Raw genomic sequence first — 18,867 nt, forward strand, 5'->3', positions numbered from 1 at the left:
CGCCCTGAGAATCTGTGGGACACACGTTGAGGAGGCACTCACTGAGGAGGGGGGGGGGGCGGAGCGGAGGTTAGGTCTGGGGGTCAGGCATGGGAAATGCCGCGGGGCCTTAGCTGAATCAGGGGATGTGCAGGGGAATAGAAAATTGCTATCAATGGCACTGTCTGTACCAGGGGACGGGGAGCTGGTGGTGGGGGGGGGGGGGGGGTAGGGACCGTGGGGGGGTTTATGGTAAGGACCGAACCTGCTGCTGCTGTTATGCTGGGGCATTTGTTGTTTTGCCTCTTTCTTCTTATTGTTTAACGGAACTGTTTAGAGGACTGCACTAGGGGACAATGGGTGTATTATGAGTGGCTCCCCTGGGAACACCCCCCGGTGACGTGAAAGCTAAGTGGGATGTTGAGATAACGGTGCTGGTTAAGAGACCCATAAGGTTCATCTTTCATAGCAAACGGGTGCGGCACTTGATCCTGTTGTTTACCATGCTCATGATTGGGGATGTATCATTAGACTTGCTGACTCATTGCCCGTCAGGTAATTCAAATGTGCTATGTTTATATTAACAAAATGCCAATAAACAGATTTCATAATAATGCAACAAACCGATGCTTACAGGGTAAGTAACCTATTCCTTCATCGTACACTGATTTACTTGGTCTTTGTGTTATAATTTTTAATTCCAAAAGAGTCACTGGTCCGTCCACTCTAAATTAACAAGGTGGATAGTTGAAGCCTGGCAGATGCGGGATATATTCAGTCCGCCCTAGAGTGCACACATGGCTATACACTGTAACTAGGGCATACTGCGCTGACTCTTTCTGGCAGATGTCCAGCCGAATTCCAAGTGTTTGGAGTATGGGTTCCTGTTTGGGATTGAACCAAATCTCTTACAAGATTTTTTGTCCTCCTTGCAAATTGAGAACTGCATTTGATAAGGCATCATCTTAATCCCCGTCCTTCTGGTATTGATCTTTAGTAACCTGTTGATCTATGTGTCAAGGCTTCAATCTTTGCAGGCTCATATTTCCCGTTCTTTATAAAGAAAGAAAAGGTTATCTGCCCCAATGTTAAAAAGAAGAGTAGGACGCGTGTTCATGGATTCCTGCTGTGTATGTTCAGTGTTCCAGTGTTCATCCTTGTCCTCTGTCAGTAGTTGGGAGGTGGTTACCTGTATCAAATGTTCTGCATTGTTATCGTCAAGAAAATGGATGGCTGCCCATTGTTAAGAACAAGAGTAGGACAAGGGTTCATGGATGCCTCCTTTTGTGCAGTCTCCTTCACATGTCCTCTGCCAGTAGTTGGGAGGCAGTTTCCGTATTATATGTTCTTCTCAAGCTTGCTCAGTCAAAGTGTAGGTGTCTTTGGTGATTTTTTAACACATGTGCCAGCAAAGTACATCTTTATGGTACTTAGATGTTATGTGACTCGCAGATCTTAATCTCTGGAAGGCTGATCCCATAGTGACACTGTTTCCTCAGAGAAGTGAGCATGAACTTTTTAACCTGAAGCTTGTATAGCTGATACTTTGCCCCGACACCTTCCTATTAGAGAAGCTCCTACATGTTAGAAATACAATTGAGTTGGCATACAAGGAAGTTGTTACGTTTTTTGACTGTTCTGGCTTCTTTGTCATGTGCGCTCTCCCCTTTATTAAAACCCCAGCTTCAACCCTTTATGCTATTTCCTACCTCTATGATCTGTCAAGCTTATTTTAGGGAATACATTTATAGAAAGTATATTTGCTGAATTTAAAATGTATGGCACCAACCAGGTCCAGCTAATGTCAGAAGGTTTTTCAAATAAGCAGTTTCTCTTCCTTCTGCCTTGTGGTAGGCCACCTATTAGTAATAGTTGATGGTCTATGAATAGGAAGACCTGTGCCATCACAAAGCTGTATTTGTGTATTTTATGTAATATGTTTTCTCTCAAATTGTATTTCTCATAGAAGCAGATCCTACACATACGACAGCTACAGTAGGAGTAGGAGCCGAAGCAAGAGGAGTTACAGCAGATCGCGCAGTTATGATGGACGGTCCAGGTATTTTGTGGCTCATTTTTTAAAATATATATAACATACAGCAAGTTGTTTGCTTTTAGATTAATCTAGACTTGCCTTTGATGCTTTCTTCTTTCAGTCTGCTTGAGAACAAAGGACTCTCCAAAACTAACTAGGCTGCCCATTTGCCCAGCTAGAACTTACCCCTGCTTAGGGTCCCTCCACATTGTCCTCTGTAATACAGTACTTATCTAAATGGCCATCTGTGGCCTCCCATATGGACCTGTCGAAAAACTCAAGCAACTCTTCTAAGGAATTCTACATTCACATCTTTGAACTGTTAGAATGGCTCACCTCCAGTGAGGAAGATGTTCCATGCAATTCTTAGCTATAACTGTTGATTCTAAACCAGCCAATATTGTGATTGACCCTAGTCTCCTTTGGCTGCTCCCAATTTGCCATAAATATTGGCCCTTCAGAGATGGTCTTGTTTTTGAGTGGAGGTCAAAATAAGCTGTATAGCACCAGCTACAGCCAGAGATATTTGGCCAGTATCATGACATCGAAATGTATTATCTAAACCTGGGACTAAGTTAACAACAAAGGAAAGCTCTGCTTTGATACCTGTCCAGTCAAATGAGCAATTTTGGGAATATGAGCAACAAGGATGTGGAGGACAAGAGAAACCCCAGCTGACTTGAGTCAGTGTGGAAGATTACTCAAAATTAGCCTGTCTAGGAACATTAGGAGCCTGCAGTCAGTCTGGTGATTGTAGCCAGTCCTAACAACGTCCCAAGTACCTTAAGGATGGCAACGTGTGGTCATGAAGCCACTGTGCTTGTAGGGGAGCCTGAATTGCCTTTGACTAGCCTCAATTTGTGCAAGCCTGTATTATTGTGTCGTCAGCTAGAGAATAACAATAGAAGAATTTTGATGTGTGAGTTTTTTTCTTTTTTTTGGGTTCGTTCGTTAGCTGAGGCTGGTAGCTCTGTTTCCAGAATCGCTATTTAAGGATGCAACAAAACTGTAATCCTAATCCGGTGCAGGTTGCCAATGAAAACTAATGGGTCTGTAGAGTGTTTTTTTATGCATGAGAGCCTTGAGAAAAGTTTGACGTAAAACATCTGTTGTTGAAATATGTTCTCTCTAGGCCTCTAAGGTTGGATTTCCTTTGGTGGGCCTATGCTGTGTTTCCAAATAGAACATTGACTGTTGGGACTATTTAAAATCCGAACTGTTCCGTTTGCCTTTCCATCTGTTGCCCATAACACCTACCACCGAGTACTCTGGAACTTTGACTTCGGTAACATTTTCCTTTGCCAACCGCAGTTCATTAGTTTTGCTTTTGGAGGTTTTTGGGGTCAGAATTCTCTACTAGATTCTCATGCTGTGCATTATTCCACCATCTACTGCTTTGGTCCAGAAATGTTTCCAACAAAATGTTTTTTTAGAGTGAGCATCCACCAAGGTGGAGCTATGGAAGACCTTATGAAATCGTCGTTAAGCCCACAATGCCCCAAAACGTACCATATATTTTAGAATCTTTTTTTTCCTCATTGGGCTTGAAAGTGGTAGAAGAGAGCTCTTGGAATGAAAGCAAAGTAATTGAGATTTTCACCTAAAATAGACCAGAATTATACAGAAGACCATGTTTTTGTGTAGGTTCTCCTGGCAGATTGGAAAAGGTTTATCAGAGTTTTTCAATGTCTCTTTGACTCCATTTTTAAGTATAAAAAGTCTGTTCAAGTTCTGCTCAAGCTGCATTTGTAAGTTAGCTCCCAGCAACAAACACCTGATAAGCATGTTCTTTCTTAATAAAGACCATATGTCTGAAGACTGTTAGGCTTGCTTGCTGTTCAAGCCACAAATTTTAATACATCAAGAACATTATTTTGGCATTTTGGGGTGAGATGAAGTCATCAGGAGAATACGTGCTTTTAAAAAGAGAGATTGGCTCCAACCATTGAAGGAATTAATTTTGCCTCAGGAGAGGAGCATGGTATAACTCCTATTTGTAATGGCATGTTGAGGCAGAGGAGGCTCAAGGAGATCATAAAATCCATTTGGACCTCAAGGAATTTGGTGCTTATTGCAGAGAAGTACAAGAATGGCTACCTACAAAAAATGACAACTACCTCCCAAAAGTGAAGAACAAAAGCCCACAGTGCCTCAAAAGATTCTTCAATTTGTTTGGTGATGTTTTTATTTTTAAGAAAATAGTGAATAGTAAAAAAGCTTTTAGCTTGATAATATCATCCATTAAAGAGAAATCAGAAAATAATTCTCCCACGGATTCCACACAAGGAGAGCCACTGGTAGAGGAAAGTCAAAACACCTCAACTCCACTTTTGCAGATGATCAAGAGGGAGAGGCCTTCGAAGCACAGACGAAAATCTTGAAGGCATAAGCTTCAAAGAGTTAGTACGATCTCTCTGTCAAAAAATGAACAACAAATTGAAAGGTCTACAAACTCGATTCTTTGAATAGAAGAAGACTACCATTGATTCTGTAATGGTGATGACAGCCTTTCAAATGAGGGGGGTCTTTTCTTAGGAGTCATCCATTAGCTGAATAGGGCATAGTAGAATGCCCTAGCAAACTATGCCACAAAAACAGATCATCAAACTGGATTTATATAGGCTGCTAATCACCTGATAGGGTATCCAGGAGCTTGTAAGTGTCAGGCTCATTTGAACAGGCAGGTTTTGAGTGCTCCTTGGAAGTCCAGGAGAGAGGGGATAGTTCAGAGCTGTGTAGGGAGGCCGTTCCAGGTCTTAGTTGCAATGAAGATCTTCCATAGCGTGCGCAGGGTGAGGAAGCAGGTGGAGGAGATGGCGTTTATCTGTGATTTCACGTTGAGTTGGTTATCTATGATGTTCTGAGGTTTCTTTCGTGGTCTTTGGGAATGGTTGCATGTCCCAGGTCTGAGGGTCGCCATGCGTCGGTCCAAGTGTAGTAGTTGTTTTTTAAGAAGATGGGTATTTCTGTCTTTTTTGTGTTCAGCTTCATGTAGTTGTTCCTGGTAGGGGCGTTGGTGAGTGAGAGAATCAGCTGGGGGTCATCTGCGTAGTGTATTATGTTGAGTCTGTGGGATCTGATGTTGGCGAGTGACGTCATGTAGCCTTTGAAGTGAGTGGGGCATAGGGTTGAACCATGCGGTACACCACAGACTATTTCCTTGGGTTCGGAGGTGTAGGGTGTTTTGGCAGATCCACTGAGTTATAGTGAGGAAGGAGGAAATCCATCTGAGTGCTTCCCCTTGGATACCAATCTGGTGGAGTCTGTTGATCAGTGTGTGATGTGATATAGTGTTGAAGGAAGCCGAGAGGTTGAAGAGGATTTGAGATGCTGTTTCACCTCGGTCAAGGATGGTTTAGCTGTAGTTGGCTGCAATGAGGGCGGTTTCCATGCTGTGATTGCTTCAGATGCCGAATTGGAGGGCATTGAGTAGCTAGTTCTGGTTGAGGTCTGTCATGAGTTGCCTGTTGATGGCTAGCAGGTAAAGTGGCTGGTAATTTTTGTGTTTGTTGGGGTTGGCGGAGAGTTGCTTGAAAAGTGGTCTGACTTCTGCACGTTTCTAGGTGTCCGGAAAAGTTGCGGTGGTGATTGAGGTGTTGAGCAGAGTGGTGAGCTCGATTCATTGGTTTTCATGGTTGAAAATGTGGCGCGGGCAAGGAACTGTGGGGGCTCCCAAATGGATGGACTTCAAGATTGAGGTGGTGTCCTTGGTGTAGAGGTGGTTCCAGGTGGTCAGTCTGTGGCTTGTGTCCGTTGTAGTGGGAGCGAGTCTGTCGAAGTCTGTGGATGAAGGCTAGGGATCGAAGTTTCTGTAAATCCGACCGACCCCGACACCGCCACTCGCAACCTCAAACAGTGGATCAACGACTGCGCCAACACCCTCACCCCGCTCAAGAAGCCCTCTATCACCCACACTAGCAAGAAAGCCAGCTGGTTCACCGAAGACCTCCAAGCGAACCTGCCGAAAACAAAAAAAAAAACTGGATCCGTGAACGAACACCGGAAAGCTACACAGCCCACAAGAACGCCACCCGCAGACACCACCACCTCATCAGATCCGCCAAAGGGACTTCCTTCAAAGACCGCCTAGACAACAAAGCACACAAGAGCAAAGAGCTCTTCAACATCGTGAAGGAACTCTCCAACCCCAACGACATCTCACCTTCGCAAGACCTGTGCGACTCGCTTGCCACCTTCTTCCATCGCAAGATCGCAGACATCCACGACCGCCTCAACGCCGTCACCACCCCGGCAACCACTGAGACCCCCGCTCCCACGACCACCACCGCCTGATCGCCTGGACCAACATCAACGACGACGACACCATCAAGATCATAAACACCGTCCACTCCGGTTCCCCGGAAGACCCCTGCCCACACCACATCTTCAACAAAGCCAGCAGCACCATCGCACCCCATCTCCGGAAAACCATCAACATCTCCTTCGAGACAGCGACCTTCCCGGAGAGCTGGAAGCACGCAGAGATCAACGCCTTACTCAAGAAACCCAAGGCGTACCCCAAGGACCTCAAGAACTTCCGACCCTGCTCCCGTTCCCGGCGAAGATCATTGAAAAGGCCGTCAACAAACAACGGACCAGCTTCCTCGAGGAGAACAGCATCCTGGACCTTCCCAGTCCGGGTTCCGCAGCAACCACAGCACCGAAACTGCCCTCATCACTGCCACCGATGACATCAGGACCCTGCTAGACAACGGAGAAACCGCGGCCCTCATCCTCCTGGACCTGTCAGCCGCCTTCGACACGGTCTGCCACTGCACACTATGAACACGCCTCTACGTCACCGGAATCCAAGAGAAAGCCCTGGACTTGACCTCCTCCTTCCTCTCCGGCAGAACACAGAGCGTCCTTCTCTCCCCCTTCTGCACCAAAGCCACCAAGATCTACGGCGTACCCCAAGGCTCATCCCTCAGCCCAACGTTGTTTAACGTCTACATGGCACCACTCGCCCACATCGCACGACGGCACGACCTCCACACCATCCCCTACGTCGACGACACCCAGCTGATCCTCTTCCCTCACCAAGGACCCTCACACCACCAAAACCAACCTCCACGAAGGAATGAAGGCCGTCACCGACTGGATGAGGAACAGCCAACTGAAGCTGAACTCGGACAAGACGGAGGTCCTCATCCTCTGATCCACCCCCTTGGCCTGGGACGACTTCTGGTGGCCGACTGCACTAGGAACACACCCACCGACCACGCACGCAACCTAGGGGTCATCCTCGACTCTACCGTCTCCATGACTAAGCAGGTCAACGCCGTCTCCTCCTCCTGTTTCAACAGCCTCCGCATGCTTCAAGTGGATCCCCACCGAAACAAGGACGGTCACCCTGGCCCTTGTCAGCAGTTGACTGGACTACGGAAACGCACTCTACGCAGGAGCCCCAGCCAAACTCCTGAAACGGCTTCAACGCATCCAGAACGCCTCCGCACGCCTGATCCTCGACATCCCTCGCCGCAGCCACATCACACCCCACCTGAGATTCCTGCACTGGCTCCCTGTCAACAAGAGGATAACCTTCAAACTCCTCACCCACGCACGCAAGGCACTCCACAACACCGGACCAACGTACCTCAACAGCCGACTCAGCCTCTACACCCGCCAGCTCCGCTCCGCAGACCGCGCCCTCATCACCGTCCCCTGCATCTGAAGAGTGAACGCCGGCGGCACATCATGCTCCCACCTCACCGCCAAGACCTGGAACACCCTCCCTATCCGCCTACGGCAGACCAAAGACCTTCTGACCTTCAGAAGACTTCTTAAGACCTGGCTCTTCGAATAGTAGCAGCTCCCCCCATCCCCCCAGCGCCTTGAGTCCCTCACGGGTATGTAGTGCGCTTTACAAATGCCATGATTGATAAATGGTTGCGATCTTTTCGTGGAATAAGTCGGTGAGGTTGTTGCGTCAGCTCCTGTCAGGGTGTAATAGTGTTTAAGCTGGCGGCCGGGTTCGAGAACTACTTAATGATCTTGAATAGCTCTGTGCTGTTGTTGGTGCTAGTTTACATGCATGTAGCTAGGGCTGTCTTCTTTATGGCCCTTATCGATGGGTGGTAGATGTTGAGGGAGCAACTGAAGGCTGCTCTGTCTGAGGTGTTCTTGCGGGCGTGCCATTTCCACTCAAGCCGTTTCCTTTCCTGCTTTCGTGTTCTTGTGTGTACCAGCTGGTCTTTTTGGTGAATCTTCTCTGCTTGTTGCTGTTGATGGGAGCGATTCTGTCAACACAGTTGGTGACCCACTTGTTGAAGTAATTAATTAATTCCAAATTGGTGGTAGTGGCTTAGGTAGTGGCTTAGGTGGAGGTGTTGAGGGCGTTTATCCAGCTGGTCTCTGAGATTTTTCCCCAGTTACGGTGGGGGTGGTGCTGTCCGTCTTGAGGGTGGAAGTGCAGGAACTGGAGATGGTGAAGTAGACCATGGATTGATCGGTCCATATGAGTTTTGTGACATGGCTGTATATGACTATATGACGCAGTTGCTGGAGTGGAGGGGGGCATGGACGTCAGTCTGAGGCTTTTCATTCTGTCAAGGAGGTGGGCGGGGTGTTGTGGTCTCTGGGGTCGTCTGTGTGGAAGCTCAGGTCACTGATGTGAAAACTGAGGTCGCCAAGGAAGATGTAGTCCTTGGAGTCCAGGACTAAGAGTGTGATGAAGTCTGTGAGGAAGTGCCTCAAGTCAAAGTAGCACGGCCTAAGGTATAGCTAAGTCACCCATCTAGCGGGCTTTACAAGCTCTAATGCAGGATGCACTATATCTCCGGTGCGGTATATCTGCATTAGCAGATATGCCCCTACAATGTTTGACTATTCTTAATATTGTAAGTGCCAGGGAAGCCATAGAGAGTACATGGGCTGGAAACTCAACAACTAGAGTTCCCCAGCACCATGATGACTTCACTGAACTCAGCACTGTTTGGTACCAATCAACTCCTCTTAATAAACCCACACTGATGCCAGTGTTGGGATTATTAAAACATGTACCCAGAGGGCACCTCAGAGGTGCCCTTGAAAACCTACCAACCATGGTGTGGTCTCTGACTGGCTTTGTGCAGCCTGCCGCCACCAGGCATGTTTCTGGACCCCTGGGTCGAGACCTCCTGTTCTCCGAGTCCAAAATCAAAGCTCATCCTGGGCAGAGTATCAAACCTCCTCCCCCAGGATGAGCACAGTGCACGAGAGGGAAGCTTCAAAGGCCTTGCCGCCTTTGTAATGTGACTCTAGTATCTGCTGCTAGCTGCAGGTGGCAGTCCCTGGATCAAACCTCCAGTTTTGGTTGGAGAACCGGCAGAAAACTTGGTGAGAAAAGGAGGTGTGTCACCCTTCACCAGCTTCATCCCTCAGGTGCAGGAGGTGAAGTGAGGCACATATTTCAGTGCGCACCATCTTGAAGATGGTGGGACTTAACCAATCAGGTCTAGGGCTTTGCCCCTTCCCACAGGAGGGTGGCATAATAGAGTCTGTAGACACCCCAAGGAAGGAACCCATTGGTCCCTACCTGTCACTCCCCTATAACGCCCCTAAATCTAGTATTTGTGGCACCCCCAGACCCTGAAATCAGATTCAGAATGACCTACGAAGCCCGTACCCCAAAGAGCCGCCGCAGCAATGAAGAAAAAGAACCAGTGACTGACTCTGCGCCAGCCCTGCCAGTCTGTCTGCTGCCTCTCGCCCTTGCTATCCAAGTCGACTCGTCCTGCAAGCCCAGCAACGTCCAAAGCCCTGGGAGGACCACCTGCCTTCTATAAAGATCAAGAAACTCCAGTGGAAAGCGGACCTGTCCAAGAAGAAATCAACTTTAAAACCTAGGAGCTCTGCCCTGAGGAACTGCAAAACCGCCTCCAGACCCACCTCAGCACCCAACGCCCACTCCCCAAGTCCACGTGGCTCACCGGTCCTGCAAAGGTTCCCCAGCGATTCTGAGTCAGAGTCCAGCGTGGTCTGACCCCTCCCGGACTCCCCTCGATGCCTGTAGCCTCAATCCGAAGACCCATTCCTGACCGCAATTTCCCGGGAGGCTGTTCCAGATGCCAAATGACACCCCTGAATCTCCTGGGCCTTGGGGAGCTTGACCAACGGTGGCCCTACGTCCCCTAGGATCAGAACTTACCTGGGCAGTTGTGGGTTTTCTTCGTTCAGCCTCCTTGGCCGACTCCGTAGCCTCTTTTCAAAACCAATCTCCCCCATTGATTTGCATTGGGTGCCCGAAGCTGTGTTTGCACTCTGCAAGTTTGGTGCTGCCTTGTGGCCCCTGTGCTTACCTTAACTCTTGGCGATTGAACCCTGCCACTGCTTTACTTGCCTGTGAGCAGCGCAACTTTGATCCCCCCAGTATCCATTGGTTAACATTGGACACCCGACCCCGAATTTGACTTCTACACTCAGCCGTTGGTGGTGCACTCTTGTTACTAATTTGATCCTTGCCTAGCGGTTCCTCAGGCCGTTTTTGGGCCTACTTTGATGCCCTTTTGGCGTCAGGGGACAGTTAGCCTATGCCTTCAGGCTTTAAAACGTGCAATTCCTGTGCTCGACAGATGTCGGCTACGGACCCCCATTCCATCTGCATGTGGAGCTTGGGGGAGCACCACGACTCCCAGGAGTGCCATCCCTGTAAGCACCTGAAACCTAAAGCCTTGCGGGAGAGTAGGATGAAGCTTCTGATGGTTCGGCTCTCTGTCTTCTGGGTCCAAGCAACGTCGATCTCCTTCCGAATTCAGAGGCTCCTAGCCAGGATCCGTCGAAGAGCCATTATCGCGAGTGTAGCTTATCTGTCATCAAAATCCTGTTGTAAGAGATCGAAAACGCGGCGGCCTTCGGCCTCACTGCGTCACGATGTAGTCTTGTCCGGCTCCTTCCGTTCCTTAGCGGAGGACGTCACACAGCGGTCAACTCTGTGCCTTCCTCCTTTTCCTGAGCCTGGGCGACTATGACCCAGATGCAGACCTACTATCATGCACTGCATGCCATTTTTGGGCCCATGCCTTCGCCTAGGACACCTTTGGGCCCCAAGGAGGTAGAGGGTACTCTGACTGGCTCCACACCGGCGTGTTCCCACTCTGCGCCAATCAAGATCCCCGACTACGTTACTGGAGTCGTCACGGCGTCGCTGCACAACCCAGTGCAGATTCCAGCTGTGTCGCTGGGGGCGTCGGACAAGGTCATGGAGGTTGAAGTAGATACGACGACACCCTGATGTCGGTGGGCGGCAAAGATGTACCTTTTAGACACTGTGCGGTTCCCGGATCTTCTCCCTTGCACTCCGGAGTCTCTGCTGCTGTTTCCCCAGTGTTGCAAGACGCCAGGGACGTCAACAGCTTGGTTGGTCATGTTCAGCCTCTTATGGAGGTTCCTTGGTCTGCATTAGGTGAGGACATTGGTCTGCAACCCTCCCCTGTTTCTGACCTGCTTTCTCAGCCACAAATGGGGACTTAGGCTAGTGCAGCTTATGCAGAGGTTGTAAAGAAAGCTGCTAGTATCTTGCAGTTGCATCTTACTTCAGTAACTTTGTCCTCTGATCCCTTGGAGGATCTACTTCATCAGTGTGCGACATGTGTTGAACCCTCTTCTGCCCTATGGAGAGTCTCTGTATGATATTTTGTTTGGAACTTGGACGAGGCCAGTTGATTGTGTCATTTCCCATCACCATTGTCCTTCTCCGGCTATCCCTGTCTGTCTTTCTCGACATCCTACCAATAAGGGGCTTGAGGTGAAAGCTGCTACGGCTTTGCCTTACCGGATCTAGATGTTGCTCCTTTGCTTCCACCAGGTAGAGAATCCAACTGGTTGGATATGTGTAGCCAACATATCTTTTCTTCAGCTAGTTCGACCTTGAGGTCTTTAACACGTCTTGTGTCTTGGGCAGAGCTTCCTACGCTTTTTGGGTCTCTGTTGCCAATCTGCTTCGCTCTTTTCCTGAAGGGGTCAGGCCTGACCTCCTTCAGTTTATGCAAGATGGCCGTGATATGGCGAAGTTTACCATTGTCTGCTGTGGACACCACTGATTCTGTTGGTAAACCCATGGCTAGGTCTGTTGCTCTTCGCAGACACGCTTGGTTGCGGGAGTCGAATTTCCTTGACACTTTGCGAGAGAATTTAACGGATATAACTTTTGATTGTGTCCGTTTATTTTGACAGCCATGCAGATTCTGCGCTACAGCGCCCTTGGCTGGTCTCTTGTAAGGGGGTGCCTTCCTTTTGGGAAGTTCTTTCATGTTAATATCTATGAATGTATCAGCGTTGTTGGTCTCTCTATTGATAGAGCTATTTTGAAGTGTCTTTTGCTTTTCTTTTGTATAGTCATGGTCGTGGATCTCTAGGTCACGCTCAGGACTTATTTCCTGCCGCTACTATTGTTGCACTTTGTGGTGTTGAAGTATTAAGCACTACTGCTCCCTTATTGCGGTATGTTTGCCTCCGTATTTACTTATTTTGCTCTCTGGATTGTCTTTCCGGTGGCATAGCCATTTTTGGTTCTCCTTGTTACTCTATGAATACGTTCATGTATTCTTTTATTTTACTCTGATGAGGATTGCCTTCCCTGCCCTTGCGTCAGACAGGTGCCTCCATGGTAGATTAGAAAGCTCACCTGGAGGGTCTGGAGATCAGAGACCTCTGGTCTCCGGAAGGATAGGTTGTTCACATCAACTTGTTGGAACTGCAGGCAATTTAGCTGGCGCTCAAGGCCTTCCTTTCCTCCATCCAAGGTTGATTCGTCCAGATCTTGATGGACAACACAATGGTGATGTGCTTTGTGGGCAAGTGTTAGGACTGTCGTGTTGGGCACACCACCAAAGGATCTTGATAACCACTGATCCCCTAGCATGATCTCTGAATGTCAAAGCTAACAGTCTGAACAACAATTATCTTGCTGATCAGGAGTGGTAACTTCTGCCAAAGGTAGCCCAGGACATCTTCGCCCACGTGAACCGGTTTGCCCATTGAACAATGTTCAATGCCACCAATTCTGTGCCCTCCAGTATCCATTAAGGGAAGCGTTTGGGGGTGCATTTCAGTTTAAATAGAATTTTCTGCTGTACTATGTATTTCCCCCTTACCCTTGATTCCCTGGATCATTAGGAAGATGCACCAAAACAGAGCCCAAGTAATTCTCATCACGCCGAATTAGTCAATCGGGGTTGTGCGATTGATACTGTCAAGGGGTATTTTGCTGCACTGTTGGTGTTTCTCCGTCTGCCAGACCAGTCATCCCTGTTCAAATTCCCCATTCTGATGTGTTTTCTGAAGGGTTTAACAAATCTATATCTTCCAACCTCCTTTGTTATTCCCCAGTGGGTTCTTAATTTAGTGTTAACTTTTCCTGATGGGAACGTTCTGCATAGTTGTCCCTTAAGGATGTTGACCTTGAGAGCAGTTTTGTCTAGTAGTGATATCTTCAGTCTGACGGGTGAGCAAGTTGCATGCTCTTCGTTCTCATCCTCCTTTTATTTATTTTTTTGCCCATGCAAGTTGATGTGGAGGATCAGGGCTGCTCTCCTGCCTAAGGTGGTGACTGAGTAAATCCATTACCCTGCTGATCTCTACCCCTTACCCCATACCACAAAGGAGCAGCGGTTGAATGGATTGGATAATTGCCAGGCGGTCAACTAGTTCCTGGACCTCACCAAAGACACAGAACTGGATGATCAGCTTTTCATAGCATACTGTTGTGCCAGAAAGGGCAAGGCGTTGCAGAAAACGCCTCTCGGGGTGGATCATCCTCAGCATTAAGAACTGCTATGGCTGTCTAAGAGCTTCCAGAAGGAATCCAGCCCCATTATACCAGGGCCTAAGCCACCACTTCTGCCCTTGAGGGGGAGCTGTGATAGCAGCCACGTTAAATTCTATGCACACATTCACCAAGCATTACTTCCTGGATTCTGAGGTGAGTAGAGATGGCCGTTTTGCCAGATCCTTTCTGCAGGATTTCCTGGTATAAGCATTCATCAGCCTTCCTCCTAGGTGGGTATGGCTATAGAATCTATCCACCAGGTGAGGAGCCTGCAGGTAGAAGTATCAGTCAGAAGAAAAAGTTATTTACCTGCAGCAACTATCCCTCAGGTGGATACTATACCTGCAGATTCCTCACAGAAACACCTTCCTCCACGTTTGATGAATAGTTATAGGGACCACTCTCACCCTCATTGCCTGGCCCAGGCAATGTCTTTATTACATTTGCCATATTTTCAGCAAGTTTTTTCTCCACGAACATGGCAGTTCCCTTCAGTGTTCCTCACAAAGTAAGCTATCCCTACCAAGGTTTGGCTCACATCTGTGTTCACCCATCTTTCTGGGTTGGGGACCAGACCTGTGGGTTTTAATGGAATTGAGCAGATATCCACAAACTAGACACTAGAATGTTTTTAATGGGTATGCTTCCATATGGGATGTCTGCAGCATTTGGTTCAGGGGTAAGCGGGCACCCATCTCCAGACATTTCTAAAACCTAGACACCTAGTGTATTCTAGGGTTAGGTGGCTTGTATGAATCCCTGCTTACATGATTACCCAGAATGCAACCAGAAAACTACTGGCGAATGGTAAAAAACCCCACCGTTCCTAAATGCCTGCTGAAAAACAGTACGCCATATGTTTGAGCGAGCATGTTATACAGGACAGGAAAACGGGAGAAGTGTAACTGGAGCCATTATTGACCATGCACTTCACATGGTCTCTTTTTGTATGTCCTCTCCATGGCAAAAGTCCCACCTATACATGTGAGCTAGTTCTTGTTAGAAACATAGGGTGGTTGGACATTTGCCGTTCATCAGAAACTCCTTATTATAGAAACGTGAGGACATTCTGTGGGGTTTTTTGTGTGTAAAATGTTGCATTTGTGAGGCATTCTGGGCAATACAAAATGGTGACATCTACACAAGTCATACCTCCCAGGATTCCCTTATGGTGTAGCTCTCAGAAATGTTAAGGGTTGGTGTTTTAACGGAGGTGGATGCTGTCCAAAAATCAACATAATTTCCTTTGCTTTCCACTGTTGTATCCTTAGACTATTCCCATCCCAGATTATAGGCCCACCCAAACATGTGGAGTACTGTTTTAATCAGGAGAAATGTGAGAAAGCATGAGGGTAAGACATTTGGTAATACTCACTGAATTCACCTATATTTTTGGCTTCTTGTTGCAAGTCAGTGTTAGCAAAACACTTTTTTCAGAAACCTTTTTTCAGAACTACCTTGCATTATAGATATTACAAACTTAAGAGGTTCATTTATTCTACCCCTAAACTTACTTTTTATACACGCCCAATTTGTTTTTATTATAGTTTTAATTGTCAAGTGATGCAGGGTCCGTACACAGTAAAGAAACCTTGTAAACCACAGTGTCATTGTTGGCTATGGGTATCTTGGTCTTTAGATCAAATTTCAAACACTGTTAATTTGTGCAGCATAATTCTGTGTCCCAGCAAGGAGAAACACCCTGTATTTCTTTTTCTTAGAGTAAAATAACATTTAAACGTGTCTGGCTACTGGAGCACAGGCAACATAATCTAGTAAAAGTTTGATGTTCATATTTTTCGAATACATGTGTAATTCTATTCATTAACAACTGGCTCTAATTTGTCTGCACATCCTCGGTCATGGTCCATGGCCAGTGGATACTGGTACTATGGCTGTACCCTGATCCACTGTTTGAACCGTGCTGTAAGGAGTAGGGGGGGTTACAGGGAATGACTTTCATCCTGTCCCAGCTCCACCTACCCCAGAGAGCACCATATTTATAAATTGTTTGCAAAGCAATTAAATTATTGATTAATTTGATTTTGTTCCCCTTTCAAGCAGACGTCGGAGATCTTATGCCTCCAGCAGAAGTGACCGCAGTTACTCGTTCAGCGACAGCAGCACCGATGGCTGAGAACACGTCCCTGTGGATATTGTATTGCTTTTCGATTTACAAACCCTGGCAAGTTGCTGCAAGGAGAGTAGTCCCTATTCGATGTGACAGGAAGATAAACTATTGGTTTATTGGTAGCAGACAAGGGCCAGCTTACGAAAAAGACGTAGATTTGATTGTTTACAATCAGATGCTCATTAAGAAAATTATGAAAACTGATCTTTATTTTTCACTTTCGAAGCCAAAAATATTTCGTAATTTAATATTGTTTTATAGCTTTCCCGGAACAGTGCTTCCTTTATATATTTATTCTCGTATATATATTGTAATAAAATGTCAGTTGCACAGCATAGGTTTTGCTGGATGTTTATTGGCAGAATATGTTGTTATTTGTGCCTTGAAAGAAAAGCTGTTCCTGGAAACGCCCTCAGTAACTCATTCTCGGGTTGGTGACGTCACTTTTAATTTTACTCGCCGGTAAACCGTGACTAGACCCAATAACTACTCCACCCATCAGTTTTGAATATAAGGTAACTTCATACCTTTGTTCCATTGGACCACAGTAATGCTCAACCTTCAATACAAAAAGGCTCAGCCTTGGACAAAGGAACTCGCTCAGCAGTTACTTCAAAGAAACACCCTTAAACGGTCCGTGGTTCATTTAAGTACAGTGTGCCTGCTGCCTTTGAGGTGTACCTGTACAGTATTTCATATTGATGCCTCAGCAAGCTGTGACCTTTTTATGGCAACAGACCAAGTGCAGTGAAAATTCATGTTACATGATCGCTGTATACTATACTGACACATATTTCAACCGCAATTCAAACTGCTTACAACGGTTGACTTGTATCTATGTTTCATAATGGTTAGATGTTTTCTATTTTAAACACCTTTTTCAGGTGTTGTGTATATATTCTAAATATATTGTATAAACTTGGTTTCTGTGACTTTGATATTTCAACGCAATTTACTCGTACTTCAAAAGGCTTGGAAAATACAGATGCTGTAAATATGTAGGGTAGCAATAACCGGTGGCTTTTCCTCCAGGAAAAAAATGAAATTTCTACTAAGTTTAACGATTTTTATGTGGATTTCCTATATTCGGTGGAGACATGGAGTGGAGGAGGTTTGTACTAATGTGAATCACATTTATTAAAGAAATAGACTTGTCATTTTATTTCAGGGTGGTTTCTGCTAAATTCACCACTATTAAATGTACTTTGATGCTTCTGCAAGCGAATGTAATCCTGGCCTGCTCATAATGGTTTGTTTATATAATTGTGAAACACATCTTTATTTTTTATCTAGGATCAGCTTCAGTTGTGAAACTGAAATAGTTCCTAGCTGCTGACTGCTGTACATATCTGCTCGCATTGATTTGTATACCTTATGGTGGTAAGGAATTGTTCCACTGATTTGTAAAGGGAAGTTTTGCAGCTTAGCAAACATTGTCTGAATTGTACACAAATCTCTCGAACTGTTGAAAGTTTTATTTTCCCCTTGCGTTAAATATGACTAAATATGTTTACAATAAAGATCAATTTAAAGGTGAGCTGATGCTTGGTTTCTGCGTCTTTATCAATATTTTCGTTTTATTGATTTTTCAACTTAAGTTCGGATTTTATAAACGTATGGAAGAGCAGGCTTTTTATGATGAGATTAATTCACATTATTTGCCAAAATGGAATCTGTTGCTGATACAGCCACAACTTTTCATTGCATATATTTATATTTTCCTTTCACAAAATCTTGTTTACAATATATATAAATGTTATTAATTCACAATATGCAATGGCTTACGTAAAGAAAATTTCATAACAGGCGTGTGAGGCGTCGCAACATTGCAAAACCTTAATTGAGATTACACAGTTATTTTTTTGTCGTGACAAGCATTTTAAGCGATGTGCACAAATAAAATTGTGATGTATTAATATTTCTCCTAAATAGCATTTCAAACTTCGCAGGACATGCAAGCACTTATATAAAAATACTCCCCAGTAAAATGAATGGAACGTGTACATTTTTGGCTTGCCTCTAAATAGAACAAGACCATGTAGACTTTTAATTCCAGGCTTTAGCAGGTATAGTCTTTAACCATTGGCTTAGTCATGAGATTGTTGCTGCTTGACTGAAACTGTCAGCAAAGATGGTAGAATGAAAGCAAGAGTAGGTAGCATGTACATTTATCCATATACTTCTGTGCTGGGGTGCACAAAGGGAATTAAAATTCACAAGTGTCCCGTAGGTTTTGTTTTTGGGCAAGAAGGGATTGACAATATTGGGTGTGCACATGTGTATGTTTTATATCGTGTAATAACTAAAAGCACAACTAAAAATAAAAGTAAAACGTTTGATTGGCCATCATACGTTTTCCATTAACATGTTGGATTTCTAGTGCTTGTTATAGCTTTCCTACACTGAAAATGTTCAAATGAGTAGTGACTTGAAATTTATCAAATATAAAAATGCTTAATAAAGCCAAAACACAGACTTATGAGATTCCCGCATACGAGTGTCTCTTGAAAGCTAAATGTTTTCTCTTTTTTAAGTATAGTGCTACATGCAGTTGAGAGAAAAAGTTGCTTACCTTTTGTAACTATCCTTCTGGTGAATGCTTTACTTGCAGATTCCTCCTCTCTTGAATATCCCAGGTGCCAGGCTGGATCTGGAATAAATCAATAGCTCTTCCACATGGGCACTGGCTCAATGTCTGCGTTGGAAACTATGCCACTGTAACATTACTGGTACATAAAGCACCCGCCACAACTTCTGAGTTAAGTTCCCTTTCTATGTTTTCCATGCCCTTCGCAGCAACTATCAGGAGAAGAACATAATTCTAAAACCGTGCTGTACAATGATCTAAATTGGAATTAATTTAATTCTGATCTCTAACCATCCTTCAGAATGGACAGCTGGGCAGAATTGATGAGGAGTGCCAAGTGTTTTTCATGATGAAATTCTCAGAACAACCGGATCCACGTCAATGGGTGC

General features: G+C 45.8%; 1 protein-coding gene across 5 annotated transcripts in view; it reads left to right on the top strand.

Annotated features, from left to right (window-relative positions):
- NKTR (natural killer cell triggering receptor) overlaps positions 1-17,428 on the top strand; it is a 376,878-nt gene extending 359,450 nt beyond the window's left edge. For 3 of the 5 annotated variants that reach the window (XM_085628781.1, XM_085628783.1, XM_085628785.1), the window contains 2 exons: positions 1,946-2,038; positions 15,822-17,428. In XM_085628781.1, coding sequence (XP_085484907.1) covers positions 1,946-2,038; positions 15,822-15,897 — 169 coding nt within the window. In that variant the 3' untranslated portion in view covers positions 15,898-17,428. The remainder of the gene's footprint in view (positions 1-1,945; positions 2,039-15,821) is intronic. The other 2 variants (XM_085628782.1, XM_085628784.1) reach the window with 1 other exon arrangement.
- The last annotated feature ends 1,439 nt before the right edge of the window (positions 17,429-18,867 follow it).

This window comes from Triturus cristatus, chromosome 10, assembly GCF_964204655.1.
Source record: "Triturus cristatus chromosome 10, aTriCri1.1, whole genome shotgun sequence".
NCBI lineage: Eukaryota > Metazoa > Chordata > Amphibia > Caudata > Salamandridae > Triturus > Triturus cristatus.